Source organism: Vicugna pacos, chromosome 3, assembly GCF_048564905.1.
Source record: "Vicugna pacos chromosome 3, VicPac4, whole genome shotgun sequence".
Lineage (NCBI taxonomy): Eukaryota > Metazoa > Chordata > Mammalia > Artiodactyla > Camelidae > Vicugna > Vicugna pacos.
In genome coordinates, this window is record NC_132989.1 from 66,749,878 (window position 1) to 66,769,190 (window position 19,313).

The window sequence follows — 19,313 nt, forward strand, 5'->3', positions numbered from 1 at the left end:
GGAAGGCATGGGGGACCCGGCAGCCATCTGAGGAGCACAGGGGTCGGGAGAGACAAGGATGACAGGCGAGCAGGGCTCTCAAGGTCAGGCTGAGCAGCTGGGGCTGTATCATGAAGAGGAGGGAAAGCCACTGACAAAATCTTGTCAAAGAAAGTGATAGAATTAGATTGGCCTTTGAGAGAAGTTATGTCCGTGACACTGTGTGAAGAATGGGTTGGGGGGCAGTGAGATGGGGGTGAGGAGGAAAGTGAGTTAGGAGCTCTTGGAGAAAAAGATGAAGGTCAAATCAAGGTTATGGCTGTGGGAAAGTAGGGGAAAAGAAGGATCTGAGACATACGTAGATTCAGGGTTCACTAAAATATTGTGGGGTGAGGGCGGAAGGAATAAGAAAGAGTCAAAGACGACCTCTAGATTCAACACTTGGGCAAGTGAGTGAATGGTGAGGCCATTACTCGAGACCAAGAACAGAGAACAAGCTGAAGAAGCAGGCTTGGCAGGTCTGAGAGGCGATGACGACGCCTTCCACTTGCAACCTGGACACAGTGCAGATGGCCATGCAAGGAAGGACTCTGGGTCTGGAGCCTGGGATTGAACTTCTGATTTGAGTGTCTACTACGGCCCAAGTGTAAGCACAGCACAGGCCAGAAAAAAAGGGCATATGGTCCACAGCAGGGGCTGTGCTTCTCAGAGAGGGGCCTAGATGGTCAAGTGTCCCATCCCTTAGGAGGTAGTGGCATTGATGCTCATTATGTGGTAACAACCACTCTACATGTACCTTGTGCAAAGCACGGTCTTGGGAATTGACACCTTGTTTTGTACTTTGATTCTGGATGACAGATTCCTGGCAGTCTTTTTTTAAAAGAAAAACATCATTATTCCTTTTACTGTGGTTTAGTAGAACACGAAAGGGAACCTTCCTGGATAGGCCTGAAGACACTCCAACATCTGTGGTTCCAATGCAAGACTAAGACCACTAGAAGAGCACCAAAAGGGAGCTGGAGGGCGTAACAGCTGGAGGGGCTTACCACTGGAGGAAGGCAGAGGGAGAGCTGGACTGGCAGCTGGTCCAGCTGCACACAGCCACAGCAGCACTGTGACTGCTCAGCGAGGTTCCCTTCCAACCCTGGAATGCATTTGTGCTGAACATTCAGTAGTGATGAGCAGCAACTGTATCAACCCAACCTGACCAGCACCAGCACCAGCAGGGGCCAGTGACACATGTGCCCTTGGAACCAGTCAATCTATAACAAGTCAATCTATGACCATGAAGAAATATTGATCATGATAAAAACAATAGCAGCTAACTATGTGCTACTGAGCACGGCCCAGACTTGCGTACCTCTTACGTCTGAAAGGTAACTGGACACTATTACATCACTGTGAGCTCTTACAGGAGATTTAAGCTTTTTTTTTTAAACATTCCACCAGTTTTGTTTAAAAAAAAAGACTTCTTTTAATTTAGAGAAGGAGTCTGAAGACCCTCATATTTACCTTCCTGTAACATGGCCCACCCAAGGCTTCATTTCTATGGTTACTCACATCATTGAAGTGTTGGCTGGTTTTCATAATGTAAGGTGTTCTTTCATTTTTATCCAGCTTCATCCACCCCTGCCCCAGAAATTCTCTGAAAGTTCAAAACAAAACACAAAATCAATTAAGTTCATTCAGTGGTGTCTATGAAACTTGACATTGCCCGACACCTACTGCTGCCAACCTTCTCAAATGAATTTTAACTCAATTCTAGCATTTCACCACTTGATGCCAAGAAGAAAAAGATTTTTCAGTTTTCAGCTTTCTCTTATAAATGTTTGGAACTTTGTCCCTATTAGCATCATTATAAAGGCTTTTCTGAAACTGGAAAACGATGACAAGAGGAATAAAGAGGTTAAGTACTGACTCAGAAACTAAGACTATTTTCCCTGGGTCAGCTCAAAAAATTCTTAAGCCTTAGCAGAATGCTTGAAAAATCCATCACTACCAAAAATGTTAATCAAGAACAGCATGTTTTCCTCCACTTTGTTCTGACATTTTCCAGGAGAATGTCAATTCCATGGGCAGGGACTTTCCTTTGTTCTCCCCAGAGCCCGGAGCAGTACACATGGTAAGGACCAAATGAACAAACGCTGTCATTAGCACTTTACAGCCCGTTCATGTGATGAAGGCAGTTACAGTGGTGGAAGCTCAGCCTGGTGGAAGGTCTGTCTTCCGAATAACATCCCTGCTCCTTCACTTCACTCATGAGCAGGTCACCAGATCACAGCAAGCAATGGACCATCAGGCTGGGGTACTGTTCCCAACCTGCAAGACCACTGGACATAAAGGTGAGCTAGTTCCACGGATGAAAATAACTGGCACATGTTCACACCAGCGCAGAGGGGATGAGGAGGAGAGGTGAGAGGGGTCCTGGGAAAAGACCACACCAAGGGCAACCACAGAGGTTCAGGCTTTGCTCTTTCTCCTCCTCCACAGAGGCCATGCTCTCCTTCCTCCCGAACCACACTGCACTAGTGGGTAGTCAGGAGGTGGGGGAAGAGGCAGTGGTCTCTAACTCAAGTCATCAGTAGTCACTGGGTTCATTCCACAGCCAAGGGGCTACATGCCTTTTTTCCCTCTCATGTTCATGGATAGGTCTATGAGTGTGGAAAGAGGGGGAGGGAAAGAGGATAAAATGCATAGAAGTCTGCAGGAGAGGAGCATCCTCTGGTCCTGCCCCTACATCTCTCAGACATGGCTGTAGCTCCGATCACCCACCCTCCTACGCCTGAGCCTCCATCATCATGATGTCCTCTCCTCTACATGTGACACGGACCACACTCATATGTCTTGCCCAGCCCCTCCTGTACCTTCCATTTAGTTACTGTTTCACAGAGGACTTGTGCCAATGGTTGTTATTTGTCCAAACGAAGGCCTTGTTTGTGGAGGTGCTGATTATGACAGAAGGACGGGGCTTAAAGGGTTCCCTTACTCTACACATGAGGCAGTTAAAAGGCAGCAGTGACAGAGGCTCATTATGTGACAGGGCTCACTCAGCATACACTTACTTCACGCGTACTCTGTGCAAGGGACTGTGTGGGAAGTCTACACTGCCATGGAGTCTCGAAGATCAGCCACATCTGCTGATTAATGAAAGTGGGTAAAAAATTGCAGCAGAATTTACAGCATTTATCCAATATCAGGGTTTCTTAAAGTGTAGTCTTCGATCATACAGAATTATCTGGCATTCCTGTTGAAAATGAAGTTTCCTGGACCTCAAACCTACTGGAATCAGCATCTCTGAGGGGGGGTACCTAGGAATGTACATTTTTAACAATTTCCCAAATAATTTTAGGCTGTATGGAGCTTTCTGTGACACGAGGATGTGAGAACACAGAGAAATTCACATTCTATGGGAACAGCAGTACGTACAGAAACACAAAAGTGACCACCTTGAGAGTCTCCAATATTTCCAACATAAACTGGAACCAAAAGACATTCAAGTGGGGCCAAGCCATCGTAAGATTAAGACTCACACCTCTGTGCACACACACCAGCTTAGGAATATGTCAACTGTAAGCCAGCAGGTCCCGCCCGAGGGCAGCACTCACTCGTAGGGAATGCTTCTGAAAACGATGTGGTCCAGGAGGGTGATCTGCTCGGCCAGCTCCATGGCTGACAGGGTCTCAAAGCACTCAGCCTTCGGACAGTCCGCCTGCAAGAGATGAGGGCAGGGACTGAAACACACCTGGAGGCGAGGTGCCCAGCAGCTCACTGCAGTTGCTGGAGGACAGAGTCCATCACAGATTCCAGCGATGACAGAAAGGGCAGAAAGCTCAGAACCAGCAGCCAATGCTGACAGCACAGACCCACCGCGAAACTCCAGGCCACATCGGGTTCATCTCACAGTTTCATCCACAGAATATGCTGTCCAGCACCCAGTTATCAGTCATCGGCACAGTGCTTGCCTTTGAGAGGTAAGTTTTGCATACAGCCGTGCTGGAGAAGACCGTGGCTGCACTTACCAGTTGAATTATATCCTCTAGTTTTAGGTGGATGTCATCTTGGTCATCTTGTGAAAGGGCCCTAGAAAAAAAGTCCAAATACCCTCCATGAGAGGAAAATAGGCATGCCAGGAATTGAATGACAAGGTGCAGTTCAGTTTTCCCTGGGTGGAACGTTGGAGGGTTTGGGTCTGTGAGGCTGTGGAGACGTGAGCTGCAGACAGGAGGTGGGGGAAATGGAAAAACACACGTTAAAGGCACAGAAGGATCATCAGGAGAGCTGACTTCTAACCAGGAGCCTACCTGTTACATGCAAGGTTGTAAATAAAACACCACCAGGGAAGTGAGGCTGAGGGCTAGCTGGTGCTTTGCGTGGCTGCGAGGATCTATGCCATGAATTCGGGCGCCCTGCACTGCTATCAGTAAAGGTCTCTAACAGGCCGAGTGCCCCATCCCCGCTCCTCAAGCCCCCACCCAGCCTTTCCCTGCTGTTGCTGAGAAGAAGACGCAGAGCTGCCCTCCCCACGCATATGTGGACCAGAAGCTCAGGGGAGTTCCTAGGCAGCAGGAGTTCAAATGACGGTAGAAGCCAGCAGGTAAACGTGACCCCTCTGCTTCCCAGAGGGACTTTCCTGAGACACATTTGGTACTGTATCCCCACACTTGGTGTCACTCAGCTCTCAATAAATACTTTTTTTGATCAGTGACAAATGAATAAATACATAAGTTAAAGTGGATGCTGGATTCACAGTGGGAGTGATACTTCATGTCCAACAGAAGTTCAGAGTCCAGGAGGATTATCCTGACTATATAGCTTGCCAGCTGGGCCAAGCATTTTAAGTTTCACAAAATGAAGGCATAATCACATATTAAAGGTATTAAGATATTTAAACAGCGCCCAACCATGTAGCCTGTATGCTGGAAAACATTAGTTTTTTAAAAAATAATGACTCAGCAGTTTCACTCCTGGGTATATATCTGAAATAAAAACAAAAATTTGAAAAGATACACACACCCCAATGTTCCTAGCAGCATTATTTATAATTGCCAAGATATGGAAGCAACATAAGTGTTCATCAACAGATGAATGGATAAAGAAGATGTTTTATATATACACACACACACACAAATATACACACTGGAATACTACTTAGCCATAAAAAGAACAAAATTTTGCCATTGCAGCAACATGGTTGGACTTGGAGGGCACTGTGCTAAGTGAAAGAGAAAGACAAATACTGTATGATATCACTTATATGTGGAATCTAAAAAACACAACAAACTAATGAACAAAACAAACAAACCAAAAAACAGATTCACAGATATAAAGAACAAACCAGTGGTTAACAGTGGCAGGGGAGGGGCACTAGACAGGTGGGGAGTGGGAGGTACAAACTATTAGGTGTAAGACAGGATCAAGGATGTATTGTACAGCAAGGGGAATATAGCCAGTATTTTGTAATAACTGTAAATGGAAAGTAACCTTTAAAAATTGTATGAAAAATAATAAATAAGTAAATAAATATTATAAAAAGAAATCTCCACCTAAAAAAGGAAGTAATTATGTGATGTTCTATTGTGTTCTGAATTGGCTAAAACAAAACTATCACCCTCAAAAATACAACATCAACAGAGTTGGGTAACAGTGTGCCCATTACACGCCAGGCATGTGCTAACCATTTGACACACACGCTCTCCTGTATCATTAAAAAACCCTTCCAAGTTAGCATCATTACCTCCATTTTATAGATGAGGAAACAAGCTCAAATAAATGGACTAACTTGCCCGGGGTTTGGTCCCATTGTGCTTTCCAGTTGCTCTCGCTTGTCTTCAGCAGGCTAATGAAAGGCACGTCTTCAAGGGTCCAGCGTAGAACACACATCAAAAAAGTCAGTTCTCTTTCCTCCATCTTCCTCCTCTCTAACAAAAGCTCTTGGCTGTTTACCAGGGAGCAGAACCCTTCTAGACTACAGGAGTGGCAATCCCCTTGACTGCAATTAGCCATACCATTTGTGAGCCGAAAAAGTCATCCCATGGCAAAGGGCAGGACTAAGGTGAGGGAACAACAACACAACTCTTTCTCCAGAGACTGTTACATCACACACAGGGGAAAGTGGCCCTTCCCCAAGAGCATGTCATTCTTTCTACTGTAGTCTAGGTTCTTGAAAGAGAGCTCAGTGGTCATATAACCATGTGTGCCCATGGAAAAGATCTTTTTTATGAGGCTGGGCAACATTCTACTCTTGGAAAGAAACGGTCCAGAAGTTATTTAGCTTCTATCAAATGTTCCTCTCCTCAGTGATCTTACCCTAATGTTCCAAGGTACTTCTGATCCCATTAACTTACCTAACTTTTCTCCCTTCAAGAGAGTCTGCTCTATAAATCAAAATAAATGCTCTCTCTTTTGGAAAGGTTCCCTTAGGACAAGAGTTTGTAACCCTTTACAGTATCACTAAATATACTCTGGGGGGTCCACGAACTTTTTTGAAATGATATGCAAATGTATGCATATATTCAGATGTTCATTTTTCTGGGAGGAGAGAGCTTCCGTCATATTCTTCTGGAGATCTGTGACCTCCAACAAGGTTAAAAAAAATAACTACAGAAATGTCTACTCTAATGCCAGTGACACTGTCATTTTACGGAAGATTTTTAGTACCGTTAGCGAGGAGCCAGCTACAGAATTTGATGCCCACCCATGAGTTCATCGGTGATGGCAATTCTTGAATTCTTGAGGTAGATCTGACTTGAGGAAATAGCTTCAAACAATCTAGAGATGTACTTAATTCATGAGGAGGACGATCAGCTGTCAAAAAAACACCTGGCACCAAAATTAGAAGTGATTATGAAGTATAACATTGAATGGATGATTTCCTATCTTTGAAAACATTTTCAAGCCAGGAGGTGAACAAAATCCAACTAGTAAGAGAGGTGGCTGGCCCCTGACTACTACTTAGAGTAGCAGCAAGAGGTCATTTTGGTGTAAACGTTCTAATGGGTCTGAACAAAGTAAACGCTATGCATTAACACCTACACGTAAAATATTCCTGCTCTGTAACATATAAACTCCACATGTGAGTCCCTTAGTTTGACATAAAAGTTGCACAGAAACACAGCCACCTGGATTTCCTTCGATTCTTGTAAACTGAGTTGATTAAACCAAGCAACCTTTACTCTTCAACATTGTAAAATGATTATAAATCAATAAAAAATGTTAAAAAAAAAAACGAGCAAAACATTTACCCTGGCCTGTCCATTTGAATAGCTGGTTTATTGTGTGCAACAATTTGAATAAAATAGTTTTTCTTCAAAAACAAAAAAGTCTCCTGATGCTGTTGGGGGCTGTGGGAGGTTTGTGGGTCCTCTTTTCACGACCTGAACCCATTACAGTTGACCACCCAGGAAGTCAATGGTTTCTTTTCATTCTGTGGCACTTTAGTTGTCTATAAAAAATTATGCCACGTTGATTCAGAAGCCAGCTAGCCAGACAACGCTGGAGGGGGGTGGTATTTTAGAAATATGAAAGTCTTGGGCAGAGGTTTTCATTCACAAACAGGGCCACAAGCTACCTACACCCATCAAGCTTCTTCATCATAAAGTAACCCCTGTGAGACTGTGTGAGGCAGGGATGGTTCATCTCAGAGAGCTTTCACTTGACTGTGTTAATGTAATATATGCTTAAACACATGGAAGATTAAATCTTAAATGTCAGGGCTATTTCTTTTTAATTTCTCACAATCCTAACCTGTCTTCAGTGGGAGGTATGTTCAGAAATGTTGCCTTCAGATGTGAAGGCCTCTCTAACTCTGGTCCCATTCCAGCAGAGGATGGATTTGCTTCTAGTCTGCTGACTACCTTAGAATTTGATGAAGACTCCAGGATCCCAGGTTCCCCCAACACTTATCAGTAAGTATGATCAGTTTAATATTTGTGCATTTATAATGAAATACCAGATAAAAATCTTGAAAGGAAACAGGGTTATCCAAGTTCTATAACTAGAACATTTTTTCCTTCCCTTGGGGAAATGATTATGTACTCATAAAAACAGAGCCAAGAGCAACTGGCCTCTGTCCTTGAATTGGCCGTACCCTCTGGGCTGCCGGCCTGCTACTGTGCCTGGCTGGCCTGGGCCCACGGCAGGGCCTGCCTCAGACTCTGCTCCTCCACACCTTGCAAATGGCTCAGTCTCCTGTTGCTTCCGGGACCTGCCAGGCCAGCTCTGCCTTCCTATGCTTTCTCAAGCATGGCTTTCCTTTCTTCCAGGCTTACTTGAGTCCGTTACTACCTGTGCTGGGGCAGGTTTTTAAAAAGGCAGATGTCCATAAATGCACAGAAACATTTAATACTAAATGCTCCCGTTTTTGGCTGAACATAATTCCCTGTTTGTTTCCAAGTTAAGAAATGAAGTAACAGGAAAATCATTATAATTTTCAGGGTTGTTAAATAATCCTTTCAATTTCTGTTTCTTTCTCACATACTCCATGATTTTTTTTTCCACAAAGAGATTTCATGAATGATAACATTCCTTCAGTCAGTGGTCTCCCTAGGTCTTAATTCCTACTTTACATTCTAATCATTCTAAAAATCTATGATTTTTAAAAACATAAATTTTATATCTATTAACAGAAGTACCTGGTGTGGAAAATTATCAACCCCTCCCCCAAATTAATGTGTCATTGATCCCTCATATGATCACAGTCTCCTGTGCTGGGGCAGGGACTCTCAAACATAGTGTAGGTGGAATGAATTGCTTGGCAGGAGAAAGTCAATCAAATATCAGTTGTTTTCTTGCACCAGGGCTTTTTGCACAAAACTATTTATTGGTTTGTCAGGAAGATCAGTCAGTGCCCCAGAGACTCAGCTGACCCAAACTAGGACTCTGGGTCTGGCTGTCTGCTCAGGTGATGGGCCAATGAGCCCACTGGTATCTGTCTGCTTTGGTTGATATGTTTAGGGGTAAACATATTCTGTTTTGTTTTGGCCTCATGGGAAGAAAGATGGTCAGAGATGGGAGAATGGATGGGGTAAAATAACATCTATTGTCTGCTTGGCTCTGTGCGTGGCTTTTGAATTCTTATGGTGAAAGCTGCGGAAACAGGAAAGATGTGGAAAGAGCTGTTTTCACGAGAAACAGACTCTGGGTTGGGTGAGGATGATCACAGGGATGGGCAGGTGGCATCTTTCTCAGCTTTTTGATAGGGAAATGGTGGCTTCACAAGACTGTCAAGCAACATGCTCCATAGAAACAGTGATGGCAATGGTAAGGTCTCTCCTTCAAGCGACCTGGGGGCGGTGAGCTTGAATAAAGATACTAAGGCAGAAAAATGACTGGGTTTGTTCCTGAGCACAGATTCCTTGGGACTTTTAGGACACTTGGGAAGACTTTGCAGGGGACTAGAATTCCGGGTGGGAAGCTGGGTGCACCCCATCAGTGGAATTGCTTTTTTGTTTTATTTTTGACTTCTTTTTTCTTTTACAAATAGCAGCAAGTAGGTTATGACTGACTGACTGGGTGGGGGGTTGGTAACAACCTTATTGAGATATAATTCACATACCAAACAATCCACCCACTTAAAGTGTACATCTGAATATTTTTTGAATTGCATTCACTTATTCATTCATTCATTTATTCACTTAATATTGTTTTGCAATATTCAGTTAGTTTTTTAAATTGAAGTATAGTTGATTTACAATATTGTGTTAGTTTCAGGTGTATAGCATTAGGGATTCAGTAGTTTTGCAGATCATATTCCATTACAGGTTATTAACATTATTATAATCTCTTTTCTATAGAAAAGGTGATGAGGCCTGAGGAAAGTTGAGTCTGACTAAGATCTAGCCTGGTTTTATCTGGGCTGTATCGCCACGATGGCAGAAACTATTTTTCCCAAGAGTTACTGTCAGTGCTTCCTACCAACACCAACTTAGCAATAATCTGAGTGCTAATTATGTTTCAGGCATTGTGTTAACCTCTTTACATATATTATATCATGTAATATTCACAGTAACCCAGTGAGGTAGGTATTGTTAGCCCCACTTCATAAATGAGGAAAATGAGGCTTAGCTTAAGAAACTTGACGGCTATTAGTGGCTGAGCCAAGATTTATACCTGTGACATCCTGTAAATGTTAGAATTGGACTCTGCGAGGTGTTACACTCCCAGACTGTATCACCTACTAAAATTTCTATTCCTTATCAGCTTTACACCTCTAATTCTTAGATTGCTTACTCAGCAAAAAGAATTTCTACATCTTAAGCCTGCTGAGTAATAAAGATTTGCAAATGTCAGCCACTATATATAAAAATAGATTAAAAAAAACCAAGTTTCTTCTGTATAGCACAGGGAACTGTATTCAATATCTTGTAATAACCTTTAATGAAAACGAATATATGTATGTATATGCATGACTGCGACACTGTGCTGTACACCAGAAACTGACACATTGTAACTGGCTGTACTTCAACATAAAACAAACAACAACAACAAAAACCTGGGGTGGTATACAACGTTCATCTGAAGTAGCAGAGCCGGTCAACTGAGTTTTGAGCTCACCTACAGGCACAGCAGAAAGCGCTCAGGATTGACTGGTGATGTCTGGTGCGGGTGCTGGAGGGGACAGGCAACCTGGGTGCCTCGAATTGGCCAATCCCGACAGCCTTTCCCAGTCTGAACACCCTCATTTCCCTGCCAGCTATTTAGTCAAATGTCCCTAGGGGGACACACATCCAAAACGTAGTTTTTAAGTATCAGTGTCCTAAATACAATGAGCATAATCGACTGTTCACACGGAGAGGAGAGGAACAGTGATCACTTGCATATGGAACCACCCATCCCGACACCAGGCTTTATCTGAAAACGTAGTTACAATTTTAAAATCTGAAAATAAATATAGTAACAGAGTCCCTCAGCTTACTCAGATGTTTTCATAGGTTGGAAGAGTGAAGAAGACCCTTAAGGGTTTCCTAGGGTTGCCCCAGACAAGTGCAACAATCTGTGGCTTAAAACAGCAGAAATGTATCGTCTTAGAGTTCTGGAGGCGCAAAGTCCAAAATCAAGGTGTTCACAGGGCCGTGTTCCCCCTGAAACCTGGAGAGGAACCCTTCCTTGCTTCTCCCCAGCTTTGGGTGAGTTGCCAGCAGTCTGTGGCTTGCGGCTGTGTCACTCCAATCTCTGCTCCATCTCCATGTGTCTCCCTGCCCCTGCTGTGTCTCCCTCTGCCTTCACATGGCCATCTTCTTATAAAAACACCAGTCATATTGGATTAGGTGCCCACCCCACCCCAGCATGGCCTCATCTTAGCTAATTACACTTGCAATGGCCCTATTTCCACTTAAGGTCATATTTTGAGGTACTCAGGGTTAGGACCTCCACCTATTTTTCAAAGGGACACAATTCAACCCATAATAGCCCACAGACCAAAGAAGGGGTCTGGCTATGGATCCTGAGCTAATGGGGCTAAGAATGACTTATGGGCCAATTGCTAAAATGTTACAGACCAAAATCTGGCACTGCTGCATCAGGGAGGGATTGCCAAAAACATGGTGGACTGAGCAGCAATGGACCCCCTCTCTACACACAAGCTTTCCGGATAACAAATAAACAATGGAGTCAATCTTAGAAGAAGGGAAGGGTTCTTTCCAGAGTCTGGAACCAGATGAAGAGGGAACCATAAGTCAGAATGGGAAAGCAGTACCAGGCCCTGGCAGACAGGCGCTGGGCTTCCCACCCCACGTAGGGAGAGACATATCGCCATGAGCCGGGGAGAAAGCTGTAACAGAGATGTCCACACAGACCCCGCTGACGGCTGCCCTCCTCTCATAGGACGGGCTAGAGAAAACCCAACCATCAGTTCGAGAAGCTGTAAGAACGTCTGTTAACTGCTTGGATGCTGGGCGGGAGGACAGACAGAAGTCGCCTCTGGTGGGAAACCCAAAGTTCAAGACTTTGGCACATAGAAGTGGGGTCCAAATTTATACACTCTACATGACGTGGAAATCCCCACCTGAGAAGTTGATGGCAAAACTGGTCTAGGACCAGTGAGATTGGCCAAAGAGAATGCATAGCTGCTCTATGGTGGTGCATCCACAAGCCAGGGGACTCCCATAGAAACGCTGCTCCTCGGCTCATAAACGTGAGCTTATGATAAACAATTAGAACCCACGTGAGGGAAAAACATCTCTGTGAGGCCTGCTGGAGCTGCAGGAGAGGATCCTCAAGGTGTCTGGTTCTATGGTAAGCCACTGTCTGCCCACAAGTACAGGAAGGATTGCATTCCACACAAGTTACATCATCCGGTCACCCCAACCTGCCCCAGGAAAGAGATGATAATGGGTAACGCTTCACCAGTGAGGACAGAATCCCCGCTGCCCCCGGGAGTCTGAGACACTGCCTTCCGGTCTGACAGGATCTTATCTTCCGTGAACAGAGCACTAATCAACCAGGGTAACTAACAGGCACCTGCAGTGGCCTTTACCTCAGGATATTCGCCGTGGCTTTCCTTTCTTGGGGAAGAAGGTCGGGGTCTCGCAAAACTTCTTCTAGCAAATTTAGGACGTTCATCTTTAGTTCGTTGTTGAGTTCAAAATCCTATAAAATAAAATGGATCTTTAAAAATTTTAGTTTTGAGGGGTATATATCCATGACACATTTCTTGTGATAAGTTCTCTGGAAGCTGTGCGTGGAAGTTAAACTGTTAAGGCCCCCAGGGCTCCCCTCAGAGATCCTGACTTAACTGGTTTGGGACGGGGCCCAGCTGACAGGTTCCCAATAGGACAAGAATTCCTCAAAGAGACACATGCTTCCTTCAGCCCAGAACCCTGCGCCTCCTCCTCAGGTCTATTTCTATTCATCCTTCAGCTCTAGGAGGTGATGTACGTTTTCCCGGGAGCCTTCCTTGGTTGACCCAGTGGGATAAAGAGCTTTTCCTTGGTGCTTCCGTGGTGCCCCCTGTTGTAACTTACTGTACTATTAAGGGCCGATTTAATTGTCTGTTTTCCGTTGGACCATGAGTAAGATCAGTTAACTAGGGGCAGAGCAATAGCTCAGAAAAAGATTTATTGCAAGAATAAAATCTGTCCTCCGGGCAGTAACTTGAATGAAGAGCTCCAGTCCAGGAATGCTAAAGAATGAATGATCCACGCTCACCGATGGAGCCGTGTCAAACATGGGAGTGAGACTGAAGGGGCGCCACTGGGCACAGGTGGGACAACACAAGCATCCAAATGAATAATGAGAGGACTAAGTAATAACCAGCTGAGTCAAAACCACCTGCAAGTGCCTCCTAATGCTCACAAACACACACATAAATAGATAAATACATAAAGAAGGCAGAGAGAAAACTATTCTTTACAGTGGACTTCCAATAAATGCAAAGGAATGAAAGAGTTACAAGGTCACCATTTTTGACCAAAGTAGTAATAACTTATCAGGTAAGGGTCATGAACGGATGCTGACATGTATGGGGAAACAGAATTAATAATGTCAGAGTATGCTCTCCCCCCAACACACAAACACACCACCATGAGATATTATTTAATTACAAAGGGAGAATCTGACAGACACCTCCTTAACCAAGTGATCAGAGCTACCATCACCAGTCATGGAGCAAACCAACATCATGGACCCACTAATGCAAAGTTCTATGGAGAACCATCACTTAGTATTTTTGCCCAAAATGCATAGTCCTACGCTTGCATTGGGAGGAAGCACTGGACTGCACACTCCAAAAATGCTAATATCACGAAGGACAAAGAAAGATTGAGAAACTGCTCCAGTCTAAAGGACACCAAAGGGACCACAGCTAAATGCAACTAGTGAACCTGGATTATATTCAGGATCAAGGGGGAAATGCTATAAAGGGCAGTCCCGGGACCACCGGCCAAAATTGAGTCAGGACTATGCACTAGTTGAGAGCATTCTACCCATGTTCAATTGCCCTGAAATTGATCATGTCACAGGGGCTATTTAAGAGCAGGTCCTTGTTCCTTGTTGAGGGGAGGGGAGAAGAGAGAGAGAATGTGAGAGAGGGAGGGAGGGAGAACACATTCTTGGTAAACATGTGAACTGTGACTCCAGATGTACATCACTGTACTTTGTTTTATTCTAGCATTTTTCTCTTGATTTGAAAATTTTCCAAGTAAAAAGTTAATAAAAAGGTAAAGCAGTTCTTTCCCTGTTTTATTACATGTATTCTTAAAAACCACTGATGGGCAGCATCCTGGGATTGTCAGGTATTCACACATGAGCTGCATGATGCCAGGTCCTGCTTTGAAGGATCCGACTCTGAAAGGCTACCTTTGTACATGTAGGCACGAGGATTTATTTTAGTTACTCATTATAACCACATTTTAACTCTATGGAATGTAATTTTGAAGCACTGACATTTTGAATTCTTCTAAATGATCAGAGAGAATATTGCTAATTGCCATGGATACAGCAAAAAAAAACAGCTACTTTTACTATATTTAGTAAACTAGGGGCATGAAGTTCATAATTTCATACACTTTAGACAATGCAAAAGTCTAACTTAATTTTTTTTATTTTACGTTTTTTAATTGAAGTATAGTTGATTTACAACGTTGTGTTAGTCTCAGGTGTACCGCAAAGTGATTCAGTTAAACATACACGTATTCTTTTACACTATAAGCTATTACAAGATATTGAATGTAGTTCCCTGGGCTATACAGTTGGTCCTTGTTGCTTACCTATTTTATATACTGTAGTGTGTATATGTTAATCCCAAACTCCTAATTCATCCCTCCCCACTCCTTTCCCCTTTGGTAACCACAGTTTGTTTTCTATTCCTGCCGTCTGAATCCACCTTAATTTGAATTGAGTATTTGCGGACCTTAGTTTGGTGGAGAACAGTGTCATCAATTTTTCTCAATATTTCACTTTCCCTGTTTAACAGTCAGTACCATTTCTTCGAGAACAGGAGCCACTGGGGCCTGGGGCCACACAGATGTTAATATCTCTTATCAATTTTAGGCCTTAAGATGGTATGTTCTCCTAAAATTTCACCTACTTACTGTCCAACAGCTTCTTGGCTATTGATTTTTCCTTTAAAATGTATGCAAGAAGAGAGAAACATCTTGCTGCTATTTTTTCCTTTGTCCCACCCTTTCCCATTTCAAAGGTAAAGGGGATGATGTTTGTAAACAATTAATAATCTCACCTACTTCAATCTTTGTGCCACTACCAAAGGATTTTTCAGCCATCAGGAGTCTTTGCTTAATGAATATTTGATATTTATTAGTCAGATGACTGAGTCTTCCTGTAGCTATGTTGAGTCTGTAATGATGCAGATAATCTGATTATCATAAAAATGGATTAGTGTGAAGGACATCAAGCCAGTGTTTGGACCTTGCTGAGGACTAATTAGCGGTTTAAGCAACAAGCATCCTCGAGTACCTATGGTGCTCAATCCTGAGCTCAGCGGGGGAATGCTTCTGAGACCCCAGGAAGGTAAGCTGTGGGAATGGTTTTGTTAAGGAAAACAGAATGTAATTTTATTATTCCGAGCTCTGGGATGACTAGCCTGAGAGAGACCTTTGAAAACTTGGTGAAATCTGCCCAGACACTGTTTGAAGCATGGCGCATGGTTACAGGTGAATATTCCCCTTTGCTAAGTTTGTAGCTCAGATAAAGCAGATAATCTACCAATGGCTGAGTATGAAATGTAAGAATTCTCACTCGTGATTTTCCTTTACACTTGCACAGGTTTTTATCACGTTCCAGGTGACCTCCTGTGTATGATTTCAGCTCTACCTCAGCCGACCCAGGGGCAGGCAAGGCACGAACCATGATCTGGTTTCGCACTCAGGACACTGCGGTTGAAGGGATGAGATCTCCTGGGCTGAGATGAGGCGCATAAGGAAGTGGCAGCTTGGGGACAAGAACACAAGATCTCCCATCTCACGTCCACCTGCGCCTCTCAAACTGTCACGTGCCCACGAATCACTACGGGTCTGGCGCGGCAGTTTTGGAATATGGGGACTGAGAGTCAACTTCCTAACGAGCTCCTGGGTGATGCTGGTCACACTCTGAGTAGCAGAACTTCACCGTTTTAAAAAACTCACGCAAAAAAACCCAACTCCTTAAAAACTGACTAAAAAATCTAAATCCTCTGATGTACAACCTAGAATGTAAACTTTTTTTTAACCAGTGCATGTACAACGCAGAAACGGCCATTCAAAAGTCCCCGTTAAAAACATAGCAACTACTACTCAATAAAAAGCAATCTGAAACAGTTGAAAGACACTTGCCCTATGTAAACGCAGAGGTAGATTATCCAACATAAGTCTGCCGGACAGCAATTTTGAAATTATCGGGAATCTAATTTTTGGCTGCGTTTCCCCAGGCCCCGAGATGGGAAGCCAGAAGACTGGGTGGTGGAGGAATACCGGCTCCCTCCCAGAGGCAGCAATCGGAGTGCCCACAAGGTGGCGCTCCAGGGTCGTCTTGCTCCTCGCGAGTCGCCAGCGCGGATCCTGGACCCACGGCTGCTGTAGAGCGAGGCGAGCCGGGCCGGGCCGAGGCTTCGTGCTCCGAATGAGCGAACCCGGCGGCATCCAAGAGCGCCCACAGTTATCACAGCAACAGCATATTTAGGTTAGTTTATGTCTCCCAATTCATGAAGCAGGACTGAGGAGATAGATGATTGGGAAAAAGAAAACATCCGGCTTTCAAAGGCGGAGAGCCTAGAAAATGTGAGACTTCGACGTTTCAGTCTCTCAAAAGGAGACTATATATAGGTCTTGTTCTTTCAACAAGTACTGGGCACCTCAATATCTAGGGCTCTGGCGGAGAGGCAGAGCAACCAACACAAGTCTGGGTGGATGGGTGGATGGAGGAGACATTAACCATGGAACCCACGGAGGGGGATGAAGAGCAGGGCGTCTAAAAGCAGGCAAGAGTGTGGTGGTGGCTGCCGGAGCCTTAGGAGAGGGGCTGAACCTGGAAATGCAGGTCTGGGAACCAACCCCTGCAAAGAGGTGACAGTTCAAGCAGAGTGTCAAAGAATGGAGTGTGACACACACCAAACGCTTAGGAACAAAAGGTACCAATGGATGATGTTCGAATCCTCCTGGAGAGATAAGCTATTGGGACACAAGGATATTTCACCAAGATTTTATAGACTCTACTCAAACACATTTAAAAATGATTAGGAGACATAATGAACTTATCTACAAAACAGACTCACAGACATAGTAAACAAACTTACAGTCACTGGGGGAAATGAGGTGGGAAGGGATAAATTGGGAGTTCGAGATTTGCAAATATTTACTATATACAAAATAGATAAACAACAGGTTTCTTCTGTATAGCACATTGAACAAATATTCAGTATCTTGTAGTAACATAATGAAAAAGAATATGGAAATGAATATATGTATGTATATGTGTGATTGAGATACTATGCTGTACTATGAAATAGACACATTGTAATGGACTATACTTAAATTTTTTTAAATTTTAAAATGATTAGGGTCAGTATTTTGTCTAGGTTAGTGAACAACTCATGAGTTAATTTTCTGAACTCAGACTTAGTGAGAGTTTGCCAGATGTTGGTGATATTTTAAACACCTTATTATCTAATCCAACCCTCAATAAGCAACATAGTTAGCAGATACTAACTACTATATACAGGATAAACAAGGTCCTGCTGTATAGCACAGGGAACTATATTCAGTATTTTCTAATAAGCTATAATAAAAAGAATATGAAAAAGAACATCTATGTTTAACTGAATCACTATGCTGCATGCAGAACACAACACTGTACATTAACTATACTTCAATTTAAAAAAGCAACATAGTTACAATCATTATTCCCATTTCACATATAAGGACGTTAAAGTACAGAAACTTAAGTATCTTGTCCAAGGTTGCACAGGTAGAAAGGGGCAGACCCACAACGCGAACCCAGGCACTGTTGGCTAAAGACTGAGATTTTAACTGCTACTCCACAAGGATTCTCCAGAAAAGAAGTGGTTATCAGTGAATTAGCACTGGTGGCTTGGGCTGAAAGACACATCCCAATAGTAGCTGGTTACCATGCTGAGTCTGTAACTATCCCCTTACCTATGCTAACAACCACTGGAGACACAGATCTTAAGACTCAGGTTTATGTTAATGAGACGAGACCATACAACAGAAAAATCATCTGGGAGGCAATAAATCAGATTCTCTGGCACTTTAAAACTAATCCCCGCTGACAGTTTAGGCATCTTGGAAATTACATTCATTCTTTCAGCAGAGCAGAGTAATAATTATAATATACTACATATGGCCAAGAGAACTCTAGGACATTGGGAAAATCTGATTCAATAAACAGTGTGAGGGTAAAGAGAATTATGAGAATAATTTTCTCACTGTAATCAGTACAGTGTATTCCTAACAATGGCCAGAGTTTTTAAAAGGAAAGTGGAAATACTGCAGGGTGGAGAAAAACCACATAAATCATTTTTAAAACCTGGAAGGAGGGGCTTATAAAAAAGGGGCTTTGGCTGTGTTAGGCTCAAAAATAAGAGCCTCAGGTTTGACTTAATGGTTTTTCAAGAAAATGAAAAGCAGGCTACTATTTCCTGTCTTCTTGGACTACAGAAGATGAAGATTTAAATTTAAATTGTGTAAATTTAGGTTAGATCTAGGCCATTTTGTTCAGTGGAGAACTGAGGCAAAGATGCTGACAGATCTTCCCAAATCTATGCAAATCAACCTTGACAAGTCTAGGAGTCCCCTATTTTAATGAACTAAAGATATCAATCCTGTAAGCCAATGCAGTTTTCAGCTCTTTTGGGGAGGGGAACCTTTATTTAAAACTTTAATATTGAAACCTGATCCCAGGGGAGATCGTGCTGCTAAAAGCTGGTACAGGCGACTCTGCTCAGCCCTGTCCCCCAACCACCACCCTGGTCTGCCTGCCTTCTCACCACTGCTGGGTAACCTTGAAACAGGGTTTCTGACCAGAAAAGCTCAAGGTAGAGTTACCCAGCATTTCTCATCACCTAACTACAAAAATATACTAACAACCTCTTTATTTGCACTACAAAAAAGAAGAGCCTAACTGAAAATTAGAAGGAAGGACAGAAAGTCTGGAAGGAAACCCTACGAAGCGATACCACAGTAACCCTAAACTTTCCAGTACCTGTTCAACACTCGCTAGTTATTAATTACTCATAAGGTTTAGAATCCACAAAGAGGAACAGAATACACAGGAATGTGTACCTGACTATCATGGGGGAGCTTCTGGACCAGGAAAAGGTAGTAAAATCCAGACATAATTAAACCCCAAATTTGGCAAGCACAGATGCTCCTGATGGGCCCTCCAATATT

At 43.4% G+C, this 19,313-nt stretch overlaps 1 protein-coding gene across 2 annotated transcripts in view; it reads right to left on the reverse strand.

Moving 5' to 3' along the window:
- Positions 1-19,313, reverse strand: part of RASGRF2 (Ras protein specific guanine nucleotide releasing factor 2) — a 203,873-nt gene that overhangs the window by 11,445 nt on the left and 173,115 nt on the right. For both annotated transcript variants that reach the window (XM_031674454.2, XM_031674449.2), the window contains exons 19-22: positions 12,452-12,564; positions 3,999-4,059; positions 3,585-3,688; positions 1,540-1,624 (exon numbers count right to left, since the gene is read on the reverse strand). In XM_031674454.2, the coding sequence (XP_031530314.2) occupies positions 1,540-1,624; positions 3,585-3,688; positions 3,999-4,059; positions 12,452-12,564 (363 nt within the window). The remainder of the gene's footprint in view (positions 1-1,539; positions 1,625-3,584; positions 3,689-3,998; positions 4,060-12,451; positions 12,565-19,313) is intronic.